General features: G+C 42.6%; 1 protein-coding gene across 1 annotated transcript in view; it reads right to left on the bottom strand.

The window, feature by feature from the left end:
- Positions 1-4,337: 4,337 nt before the first annotated feature.
- LOC121341375 (C-type lectin domain family 4 member E-like) overlaps positions 4,338-12,866 on the bottom strand; it is a gene marked incomplete at its 5' end in the record, with an annotated part of 8,912 nt that continues 383 nt past the window's right edge. The window contains 4 exons of the mRNA XM_041414824.1: positions 4,338-4,473; positions 5,973-6,076; positions 9,276-9,445; positions 11,602-11,670. Coding sequence (XP_041270758.1) covers positions 4,338-4,473; positions 5,973-6,076; positions 9,276-9,445; positions 11,602-11,670 — 479 coding nt within the window. The remainder of the gene's footprint in view (positions 4,474-5,972; positions 6,077-9,275; positions 9,446-11,601; positions 11,671-12,866) is intronic.

Below are 12,866 nucleotides of genomic sequence, written 5' to 3'. Positions count from 1 at the left end.
TGGTAGTGCCCAGGCCTGGGGTGTCAGGGTGTGAAAAACACGTTCACTGTCCTGGGAACATTGGAAAAGTTGAATTAAGGACAAGGGGAGACAAGGACTGTACAGCAAACATCATTGGGTCAGCCAAGAGCACCCTGTTATCTTCGGGGGTACCCCTTAAATACCTTTTAATTACATCTGCCTGTTGCATATTCATAACCCTCATGCATATTCATAGCCCAGTCTACATTTCTCAGGCACTATTTTACATGGCCCCTCCTCGGCTCCTGCCTTGCAGAGCAGGTGTGTTCCTTGGCTGCTCTTTATGGCAGAGTTACTGTAACATCACACGTGTAAAATCCACTTTAATGTTTGTGAAAAACCAATATTATAATATGGATCCACAGCATTAATTACAGCAGGAATAAAAATTATACCTTTATAGCAGAGTTACTGTAATATCACACGTGTAAAATCCACTTTAATGTTTGTGAAAAGCCAATATCGTGATATGGGTCTACAGCATTAATTACAGCAGGAATAAAAATTATATTTTTATAACAAAGGTAGTTTAACATCACACGTGTAAAATCCACTTTAATGTTTGTGAAAAGCCAATATCGTGATATGGGTCTACAGCATTAATTACAGCAGGAATAAAAATTATATTTTTATAACAAAGGTAGTTTAACATCACACGTGTAAAATCCACTTTAATGTTTGTGGAAAGCCAATATCGTGATATGGATCTACAGCATTAATTACAGCAGGAATAAAAATGATGTTTTTATAAGAAAGTTACTGTAACATCACACGTGTAAAATCCACTTTAATGTTTGTGGAAAGCCAGTATCGTGATATGGATCCACAACATTAATTACAGCAGGAATAAAAATTATACCTTTATAGCAAAGTTACTTTAACATCACACATATAAAATCTATTTTAATACTTGCAAAAAGCCAATATTATAATATGCATCTACAACATTAATTACAACAGAAGTAAAAACGATATATTTCATAGCAAAGTTAATTTAACATCACATAAATAAAATCCACTTTAATGTTTGTGGAAAGCCAGTATCGTGATATGGATCCACAACATTAATAACAGCAGGAATAAAAATTATACCTTTATAGCAGAGTTACTTTAACATCACACGTGTAAAATCCACTTTAATGTTTGTGGAAAGCCAATATCGTGATATGGATCCACAACATTAATTACAACAGAAGTAAAAACGATATATTTCATAGCAAAGTTAATTTAACATCACATAAATAAAATCCATTTTAATGTTTGCAAAAAGCCAATGTTATAATCCGGATCTATGACAATGGAAGGGTGGAGGTTTCCTCTGAAGGTCCAGTGGAGGTGGAGATGGGCCTGGTCTTCCTCTGGGAATGCGGTGGAGAAGAGAAGCTGCTCTTCCTGGGAAAGCTGTTCTTCTGGGAACCCAGTGGAGATGGAAGCTGCTCCTCCATGGAAAAGGTGGGAATCCACTGGAGAAGACAGTTGATCCTCAGGGAATGCAGGGGGAAAGGTGGGAATCCTGTGGAGAAGAAAGCTGCTCTTCTTGGAATCCTGTGGAGATGGAAGCCGCTCTTCTTGGAATCCTGTGGAGAAGGTGGGAATCCCGTGGAGATGGAAGCTGCTCCTCTGGAATTCCGTGGAGAAGGTGGGAATCCTGTGGAGATGGAAGCTGCTCCTCTGGAATCCGGTGCAGAAGGTGGGAATCCCGTGGAGATGGAAGCCGCTCTTCTTGGAATGCAGCAGAGAAGGTGGGAATCCCGTGGAGATGGAAGCCGCTCCTCTGGAATTCCATGGAGAAGGTGGGAATCCCGTGGAGATGGAAGCCGCTCCTCTGGAATTCCATGGAGAAGGTGGGAATCCCGTGGAGATGGAAGCCGCTCCTCTGGAATTCCGTGGAGAAGGTGGGAATGCCGTGGAGATGGAAGCCGCTCCACTGGAATTGAGTGAAGGTGGGAATCCCGTGGAGATGGAAGCCGTTCCTCTGGAATTCCATGGAGATGGTGGGAATCCCGTGGAGATGGAAGCTGCTCCTCTGGAATTCCGTGGAGAAGGTGGGAATCCCGTGGAGACGGAAGCTGCTCCTCAGGGAATCCCTGGGACGGCTCTCCTGGTGTCCCAACCCTCAGATTCTCTCCAGGTAGGAATTCTTGGCTCCTCCCCCTGGGCGGAGCATCTCCCAATGGGATGACGTCATTTCGTCAGTCATGCAGTGACACTCACTGGCTCATTAACAGCCGATCATTAATAATTAATAACCCATTAACCACAGATAATGAATAATTAATGAACCATAAACATAAGATAATTAATATTCCATGACTCCTTTACAGCAGATAATTAATAATTAACAATTAACGGTCTATTAACAGAAGATGATTAATAATTATTGGCCCGTGAACAGCAGATGTCTCCTGGAGGGAGGATTGGTTTGTGGAAGAGATAAAGAAAACTGCCCAATTAACGGCAGACAATTAATAATTAATGACCAATTAACAGCAGATAATTAGTAATTAATGACCCATTAACATAAGATAATTAATAGTCAATGGCCCATGAACAGCAGATGCCTCCTCAAGGGAGGATTGGTTTATGGAAGAGATAAAGAAAACTGCCCCAATTAACAGAATATAATCAATAATTAATGGCCCATTAACAGCAGATAATTAATAATTAATGGCTTATTAACAACAGATAATTGCCCCACCTCTATCAGATGGGAACAGAATAAACAAAATCCCAAATTTTTTGCACAAATCATTTTAAAAATCACAATTTTTGACACAAATCCCTTAAAAAATTCCGAGGTTTTTTGACGCAAATCTCTAAAAAAAAATGGGGATTTTCTTGGCAAATCCCATTTTTAAAAAATCACGATTTTTTTGCACAAATCTATTTTAAAAAATGTGATTTTTGGCACAAATCCCTTAAAAAATTGGGATTTTTTGCTGGACTTTTTGCACCAATCCCTTAAAAAATAGTGATTTTTTGCCGGATTTTTCGGCCCCAATCCCTTTATAAAATGTGAACTTTTCCAGGATTTTTTGCTCTAATCCCTATAAAAAATTGGATTTTTTGCAGGATTTTTCGCACCAATCCCTTTAAAAAATCGTGATTTTTTTGCTGGACTTTTTGCACCAATCCCTTAAAAAAATAGTGATTTTTTGCCGGATTTTTTGGCCCCAATCCCTTTATAAAATGTGAATTTTTGAGGATTTTTTGGCCCCAATCCCTTTATAAAAAAATGGGATTTTTTGGCCCCAATCCCTTTATAAAATATGGTTTTTTTCCCAGGATTTTTGGCCCCAATCCCTTTATAAAATGTGAATTTTCCCAGGATTTTTTCGCACCAATCCCTTTAAAAAATCGTGATTTTTTTGCTGGACTTTTTGCACCAATCCCTTTTAAAAATTCGGATTTTTTGGACACAAATCCCTTTAAAAAATGGGGATTTTTTGCAGATTTTTTGGGCACCAATCCCTTTAAAAAATCGTGATTTTTTTGCTGGACTTTTTGCACCAATCCCTTAAAAAAATAGTGATTTTTTGCCGGATTTTTTGGCCCCAATCCCTTTATAAAATGTGAATTTTTCCAGGATTTTTTGCTCTAATCCCTATAAAAAATTGGATTTTTTGCAGGATTTTTCGCACCAATCCTTTTAAAAAATGGTGATTTTTGCCGGATTTTTTGGCCCCAATCCCTTTATAAAATGTGAATTTCCCAGGATTTTTTGGCCCCAATCCCTTTATAAAATGTGAATTTCCCAGGATTTTTGGCCCCAATCCCTTTATAAAATGTGAATTTCCCAGGATTTTTTGGCCCCAATCCCTTTATAAAAAAATGGGATTTTTTGGCGCAAACCCCTTAATAAAATATGAATTTTCCCAGGATTTTTTGCTCTAATCCCTATAAAAAAATGGCATTTTTAGGCCCCAATCCCTTTATAAAATATGAATTTTTCCCAGGATTTTTTTCTCTAATCCCTATATAAAATGGGATTTTTTTCCCCGGATTTTCGGCCCCAATCCCTATAAAAAATGGGATTTTCTCCCAGGATTTTCGGCCCCAATCCCTTTATAAAATGGGAATTTTTTGGCAGGATTTTTTGCTCTAATCCCTATAAAAAATGGGATTTTTTTGACGGATTTTTCGGCCCCAATCCCTTTATAAAAATATGAATTTTTTCCCAGGATTTTTTGCCCTAATCCCAATAAAAAATGGGATTTTTTTAATGGATTTTTCGGCCCAAATCCCTTTATAAAATATGAATTTTTTTAAAAAATGGGATTTTTTCCCAGGATTTCCGGCCCCAGCCCCAGAGGGGCTCAGCAGCTGCCGGCTTTCTCGCAGATCCAGCGCAGCGGCTCCGAGCAGCGCGCGCTCACCCAGCGCCCTTTGGGGCCCAGCGCGCCGCAGTCCTTCAGCTCCCTCAGCGGCTCCTCCAGCCACACGTCCCAAAAACTGGGGGGAAAAAAGCAAAAAAAGGGAAAAAAAAAATCAAAATAAGAAATTAAAATACCACCCAAAAAAAAAAAAAAATTAGGGCATAAAATGTAATTTTTTTGAGGAAAAATGAAAAAAAATCAGATTTATTGGCTCTTTTTGCTGATGGTTTTTTAAAGGAAAATTGGGATTTTTATGTCCCAAAATTGGGATTTTTTTTTACCCTGAAAATTGGGAATTTTTTCTGGAAGTCTGGATTTTTTACGCTAAAAATCGGGATTTTTTTAAAAATAAATATTGTGATTTTTTGCAAGATTTTTCCCAAAACTCTGATTTTTTTTTTCTCCCCAAAACTGGGGTCCGTCAGCCCCTTTTCCCAAAACTCTGATTTTTTTTTCCCCCCCAATCTGTGGTCCATCAGCCCCAGCCAAAAATTGGAATTTTCTAACCAAAAATCAGGAATTTTTTACCAAAAAAAATCTCATTTTTTAAAGGAAAATCAGGATTTTTTTTTTCCTCCAAAATTGTGATTTCTTTACTCAAAAATTGGTATTTTTCTTTAAACAAAAACTGGTATTTTTTAAACCAGAAATCAAAAACTTTTACTGGAAATTGGAATTTACAGAAAATTTTTACCAAAAAAAAAAAAATCTAATTTTTGAAGGGAAAATCAGGATTTTTTTTTTTTTTACTCCAAAATTAGATTTTTTTAAAAACAAAAAATTAAAATGTAATTTTTTTGAGGAAAAATGAAAAAAAATCAGATTTATTGGCTCTTTTTGCTGATGGTTTTTTAAAGGAAAATTGGGATTTTTTTGACTCAAAATTGGGAATTTTTTTTACCCTGAAAATTGGGAATTTTTGCTGGAAGTCTGGATTTTTTACGCTAAAAATCGGGATTTTTTTAAAAATAAATATTGTGATTTTTTGCAAGATTTTTCCCAAAACTCTGATTTTTTTTTCCCCCCCAATCTGTGGTCCATCAGCCCCAGCCAAAAATTGGAATTTTCTAACCAAAAATCAGGAATTTTTTACTAAAACTCATTTTTTAAAGGAAAATCAGGATTTTTTTTTTCCTCCAAAATTGTGATTTCTTTACTCAAAAATTGGTATTTTTCTTTAAACAAAAACTGGTATTTTTTAAACCAGAAATCAAAAACTTTTACTGGAAATTGGAATTTACAGAAAATTTTTACCAAAAAAAAAAAAAATCTAATTTTTGAAGGGAAAATCAGGATTTTTTTTTTTTTTACTCCAAAATTAGATTTTTTTAAAAACAAAAAATTGAATTTTTTAACCAAAAATTGAGATTTTTTCCCCAAAAATTGAGATATTTTTCCAAAAAAATTCAGATTTTTTTTTCCCCAAAAAATGAGATTTTTTTCGCCAAAATTCAGATTTTTTTTTCCCAAAAAGTGATTTTTTTTCCCCAAAATTCAGATTTTTTTTTTCCCCCAAAAAAATGAGATTTTTTTTCCCAAAAAATTCAGATTTTTCCCCAAAACGGAGGTTTTTACGTGTCGGTGGGCTCCTCGCCGGTGACCCAGCGCCATTTCCCCTCCTGCTCCGCGTCCGTCAGCCCCAGCCAGCAGGAGCTGCTGCAGTTGCTGTTCTGCACCAGGAAAAGCTGGAAGAAATCCCAAAAATTTAAAAAAAATCCCCCCAAAATCTAAAGAAAATCCCCTAAAAATTCCCCCAAAAGTTAAAGAAAATTCCCCCAAAAAATCCCCCCAAATTTAAAGAAAATCCCCCCAAAAATCCCCCAAAATTTAAAGGAAATCCCCTAAAAATCCCCCCAAAATCCCCCCAAAATCCCCCAAAAATTTAAAGAAAACGCCCCCCAAAATCTCCCAAAATTTAAAGAAAATCCCCCAAAAAATCCCCCAAAATTTAAAGGAAATCCCCCCAAAATCCCTCAAAAATTTAAAGACAATCCCCCCAAAATCCCCAAAATTTAAAGAAAATCCCCTAAAAATTTAAAGAAAACCCCCCCAAAAAATTCCCCCAAATTTTTTTTTAAATCCCCCCCAAAAAAAAAATCCACAAAAAAACCTCCAAAAATTAAAAAAATTTCCCCCCCAAAAATCCCAACAAAATTAATTTGGGATCGGTTTGGGATGGATTTGGGATTCGGGATTGAGTTGAAATTTGGGATTACGGTTTTGGGATTCGGGGTTTGGGATCAATTCGGGATTGGGGATCGAGTTGGGATTTTGGATTCGGGATTGAGTTGGGATTTTGGATTTGGGATTTGGGATTTGGGACTGATTTGGGATTTGGGAATCAGTTGGGATTTGGGATTTGGGATTGATTTGGGATTCAGGATTTGGGATTCAGGATTTGGGATTCAGGATTTGGGATTCGGGATTGGTTTGGGATTCAGGATTTGGGATTCAGGATTTGGGATTCAGGATTTGGGATTTGGGATTCAGGATTTGGGATGTATTTGGGATTCAGGATTTGGGATTCAGGATTCAGGATTTGGGATGTATTTGGGATTCAGGATTTGGGATTTGGGATTCAGGATTTGGGATTTGGGATTTGGGATGTATTTGGGATTCAGGATTTGGGATTCAGGATTCAGGGTTTGGGATGTATTTGGGATTCAGGATTTGGGATGTATTTGGGATTCAGGATTTGGGATTCAGGATTCAGGATTTGGGATGTATTTGGAATTGATTTGGGATTCGGGATTCAGGATTTGGGATTGGTTTGGGATTCGGGATTTGGGATTCAGGAATCGGGACTGGAGATTGATTCAGGATTGGGGATTGATTCGGGATTCAGGATTCGGAATTGATTTGGGATTTGGGATTCGGGATTTGGGAGTGAGTTGGGATTCAGGATTTGGGATTGGGGATTGATTTGGGATTCAGGATTCAGGATTGATTTGGGATTTAGGATTTGGAATTTGGGAGTGAGTTGGGATTCAGAATTTGGGATTGGGGATTGGTTTAGAATTTGGGATTGATTCAGGATTTGGGATTTTGGTGTCAATTTGGGATTTATTCGTGATTTGGGATAGATTTGGGATTTTGGTATTCTGGGATTTGGGATTCAGGATTGGGGATTGATTCGGGATGCGGGATCTGAGATTGATTTGGATTTCAATTTTTGGGATTTGGGATTGGGGGTCGATTCGGGATTTGGGATTCAGCATTGATTTGGGATTTGGGATTAATTTGGGATTGGGGATTGGGGATTGATTTAGGATTTGTGATTTGGGATAAATTCAGGTTTTGGGACTTGGGATGGATTTGGGACTTGGAATCCATTTGTGATTCGGGATTTGCAATTGATTTAGGATTTGGGATTGAGCATTGATTTGGGATTGGGGATTGGGGATTGATTTGGGGTTGGGGATTCAGGATTTGGGATTCGGGATTGATCTGGGATTCGGGATTGGGGATTCAGGATTGGGGATTCGGGATTGATTTGGGACTCAGGATTTGGGATTCAGGATTTGGGATTCAGGATTTGGGATTTGGGATTTGGGATCGATTTGGGATTGATTTGGGATTCAGGATTGATTTGGGATCAGATTGGGATTCAGGATTTGGGATAGATTGGGATTTAGGATGGATTTGGGATTTGTCATTTGGAATTGATTTGGGATTCTGGATCAGTTTGGGACTGGGGATTTGGGATAGATTTGGGGTTCGGGATTTGGGATCAATCTGGGATTGGGGATTGGGAATGCGTTTGGGATTTGGGACGGATTTGAGATCGGGGATTTGGGATGGATTTGCGATAGATTTGGTATTTGTCATTTGGAATTGATTTGGGATTCTGGATCAATTTGGGACTGGGGGTTTGGGATGGATTTGGGATGGATTTGGGATTGGGGATTGGGGATTGATTTAGGATTTGTGATTTGGGATAAATTCAGGTTTTGGGACTTGGGATGGATTTGGGACTTGGAATCCATTTGTGATTCGGGATTTGCAATTGATTTAGGATTTGGGATTGAGCATTGATTTGGGATTGGGGATTGGGGATTGATTTGGGGTTGGGGATTCAGGATTTGGGATTCGGGATTGATCTGGGATTCGGGATTGGGGATTCAGGATTGGGGATTCGGGATTGATTTGGGACATTGGGAATGCGTTTGGCATTTGGGACAGATTTGGGATTGGGGATGGATTTCGGATTGGGGATTGGGGATTGGGGATTGGGGATGGATTTGGGATGGATTTGGGGTTCGGGATTTGGGATCAATCTGGGATTGGGGATTGGGAATGCATTTGGGATTTGGGACGGATTTGAGATCGGGCATTTGGGATGGATTTGGGATAGATTTGGGATGGGTTTGGGATTTGTCATTTGGAATTGATTTGGGATTCTGGATCAATTTGGGACTCCCCCAAAAAGATGGATTTGGGATGGATTTGGGATAGATTTGGGGTTCGGGATTTGGGATCAGTCTGGGATTGGGGATTGGGAATGCGTTTGGCATTTGGGACAGATTTGGGATTGGGGATGGATTTGGGATGGATTTGGGATTCGGAATTTGGGATCAATCTGGGATTGGGGACTGGGAATGCGTTTGGCATTTGGGACGGATTGGGGATTGGGGATGGATTTGGGATTGGGGATGGATTTGGGATGGATTTGGGATAGATTTGGGGTTCGGGATTTGGGATCAGTCTGGGATTGGGGACTGGGAATGCGATTGGGATTTGGGATGGATTTGAAATCGGGGATTTGGGATGGGTTTGGGATTGGGGATGGATTTGGGATTTGGGACGGATTTGGGATTGGGGATTGGGGATGGATTTGGGATTTGGGATCTGGGATTGGGGATGACTTGTGTCCCCGACCTGCTCGTCGCCGTCGTTGACCACGGCCAGGTGCGCGCCCAGGTCGGCGCAGGCGTTGCGGGCGCGGCCCCAGCTCAGCGCGTCCCGCGAGAAGGAATAACAGCTGGAGCCGTGCGGCCGCCAGCCCGGCCCGCAGCGCCGCGAGCTGCCCAGCGCCCGGCACAGCAGCTCTGGGGGAAAAACACCGGGAAACGGGAAAATTATCCCGGGAAAATCCCGGAAATCATCCAGGAAATTATCCAGGAAAACACCAGGAAACAGGAAAAAAAACAGGGAAAATCATCCCAGGAAACCTTGGGGAAACAGCCCCGCAGTGCAGGGCCCGGCATGGCAGCTCTGGGGGAAAAACACCGGAAAATGGTAAAATTATCCTGGGAAAATCAGGGAAAATTATCCTGGGAAAATGGGAAAATTATCCCAGGAAAATCCCGTAAATCATCCAGGAAAATACCGGGAAATCATCCAAGAAAAGCCAGGAAAACCATCCCAGAAAACGGCAGGGAAACGGCCCCGCAGCACCGCGAGCTGCCCAGCGCCCGGCACAGCAGCTCTGGGGAAAACACCGGGAAACGGGAAAATTATCCCGGGAAAATCCCGGAAAGCATCCAGGAAAATACCAGGAAATCATCCAGGAAAACCCAGGGAAACCATCCCAGAAAACGGCATGGAAACGGCCCCGCAGCGCCGCGAGCTGCCCAGCGCCCGGCACAGCAGCTCTGGGGAAAAACACCGGAAAACGGGAAAATTATCCCGGGAAAATCCCGGAAATCATCCAGGAAAATACCGGGAAATGGAAAAAACACAGGGAAAACTGCATGGAAACAACCCTGCAGCGCCGCGAGCTGCCCAGCGCCCGGCACAGCAGCTCTGGGGAAAAACACCGGAAAACGGGAAAATTATCCCGGGAAAATCCCGGAAATCATCCAGGAAAATACCGGGAAATGGAAAAAACACAGGGAAAACTGCATGGAAACAACCCTGCAGCGCCGCGAGCTGCCCAGCGCCCGGCACAGCAGCTCTGGGGAAAAACACCGGAAAACGGGAAAATTATCCCGGGAAAATCCCGGAAATCATCCAGGAAAATACCAGGAAATCATCCAGGAAAACCCAGGGAAACCATCCCAGAAAACGGCATGGAAACGGCCCCGCAGCACCGCGAGCTGCCCAGCGCCCGGCACAGCAGCTCTGGTGGAAAACACCGGGAAACGGGAAAATTATCCCGGGAAAATCCCGGAAATCATCCAGGAAAATACCGGGAAATGGAAAAAAAACAGGGAAGATGGCATGGAAACGGCCCCGCAGCGCCGCGAGCTGCCCAGCGCCCGGCACAGCAGCTCTGGGGGAAAACACCGGAAAATGGGAAAATTATCCTGGGAAAATCCAGGAAAATATCCAGGAAATTATCCGGGAAATCATCCAGGAAAACACCAGGAAACAGGAAAAAAACCAGGGAAAATCATCCAGAAAAACAGCAGGAAAATCATCCCGGGAATCCTCGGGGAAACAGCCCCGCAGTGCAGGGCCCGGCACAGCAGCTCTGGGGGAAAAACACCGGGAAATGGGAAAATTATCCCAGGAAAATCCCGGAAATCATCCAGGAAAATACCGGGAAATGGAAAAAACACAGGGAAAATGGCATGGAAACAGCCCCGCAGCGCCACGAGCTGCCCAGCGCCCGGCACAGCAGCTCTGGGGAAAAAATGTGGGAAAATGGGAAAATTATCCCGGGAAAATCCCAGAAATTATCCAGGAAAATCCTGGAAATCATCCAGGAAAATACCGGGAAATCATCCAGGAAAAGCCAGGAAAACCATCCCAGAAAACGGCAGGGAAACGGCCCCGCAGCACCGCGAGCTGCCCAGCGCCCGGCACGGCAGCTCTGGGGAAAAACACCGGAAATTCTGGGAAAATATCCGGGAAAAATCCGGGAAAATATCCAGAAAAAATCCAGGAAAATCATCAGAAGAAAATGCCGGGAAATGGAAAAATCTCAGGGGAAATCATCCGGGAAAACGTCGGGAGAATCATCCCAGAAAATGGCCCCGGTGCAAATCAGTCCTGGGGCGTTCAGGGATCTTTTGGGAATTTTTTCCGGAATTTTTTTTGGGAATTACAGAGAAATTTTTGGAGGTTTTTGGGGGTGATTTGGGGAATTTTTTGGGGGGATTTTATTTTGTTTTTATAATTTCTAGGGGAATTTTTGGAGGGAATTTTTGGGGAGAATTTGGGGAATTTTATGGGGAGAATTTTTGGATTTTTTGGGGGGAATTGTTGGGAATCTTTGGGAGATTTTTTTTGGGAATTTTTGGGGAATGTTGGGAGTTACCGGCCAGCTCCTGCTGCTCCAGTTGGTGCTGCTGGATCCCGAAGCGCAGCCGGGTCTGCTCCTGCTGGACTGCAGAGATCCCAGTACGGACCAGTATGGACCGGTATAAACCAGTACAGACCAGTATGGACCGATATAAACCAGTACGGACCGGTATGGACCGGTATGGACCAGTATAAACCAGTACGGACCAGTATGGACCGGTATAAACCAGTACAGACCAGTATGGACCAGTATAAACCAGTACAGACCAGTACGGACCAGTATGGACCGGTATGGACCAGTATAAACCAGTACAGACCAGTGCGGACCAATATGGACCGGTATGGACTGGTATGGATCAGTATAAACCAGTACAGACCAATATGGACCAGTATGGACCAGTATCAACCAGTACAGACCAGTACGGACCAGTATGGACCGGTATGGACCAGTACGGACCAGTATAAACCAGTATAAACCAGTATAAACCAGTGCTCCAGTATAAACCAGTATGGGCCAGTATGAACTAGTACGGACCAGTATAAACCAGTGCTCCCAGTATAAACTAGTATGGACCAGTATAAACCAGTACGGACCAGTATAAAGCGGTATGGGCCAGTATAAACCAGTATGGACCAGTATAGACCAGTACGGACCAGTATAAAGTGCTCAAAGTATATCCCAGTATGGACCAGTACATCCCAGTACAGCTCAGTGCTTCCAGTATGGACCAGTACAGCCCAGTATAAACCAGTATAGGCCAGTATAGCCCAGTGTTCTCAGCACATCCCAGTACAGCCCAGTGCTCCCAGTATGGATCAGTACAGCCCAGTATAAACCAGTACGGACCAGTATAGCCCAGTGCTCTCAGTACAGCTCAGTGCTCCCAGTATGGATCAGTACAGCCCAGTATAAACCAGTACGGACCAGTATAGCCCAGTGCTCCCAGTATGGAGCAGTACAGCCCCGTATAAACCAGTACGGACCAGTATAGCCCAGTGCTCTCAGTACAGCTCAGTGCTCCCAGTATGGACCACTCCAGACCAGTACAGCCCAGTATTGACCAGTCCCTCCCAGTATAACCCAGTCCATTCCCAGTCCATCCCAGTATAACCCAGTCCCTCCCAGTCTATCCCAGTCCCTCCCAGTCCCCCCCAGTCCCTCCCAGTTTGTCCCAGTCCCTCCCAGTTTGTCCCAGTCTGTCCCAGTCCCTCCCAGTCCCCCCCAGTCCCTCCCAGTCCCTCCCAGTTTCTCCCAGTCCCCCCCAGTCCCCCCCACTTTCC

Source organism: Onychostruthus taczanowskii, unplaced genomic scaffold (genome assembly GCF_017590055.1).
Source record: "Onychostruthus taczanowskii isolate IOZ18803 unplaced genomic scaffold, ASM1759005v1 scaffold479, whole genome shotgun sequence".
Taxonomy (NCBI): Eukaryota; Metazoa; Chordata; class Aves; order Passeriformes; family Passeridae; genus Onychostruthus; species Onychostruthus taczanowskii.
The sequence above is the reverse complement of the archived record's forward strand: the minus strand, read 5'-3'. Positions and strand labels throughout refer to the sequence as shown.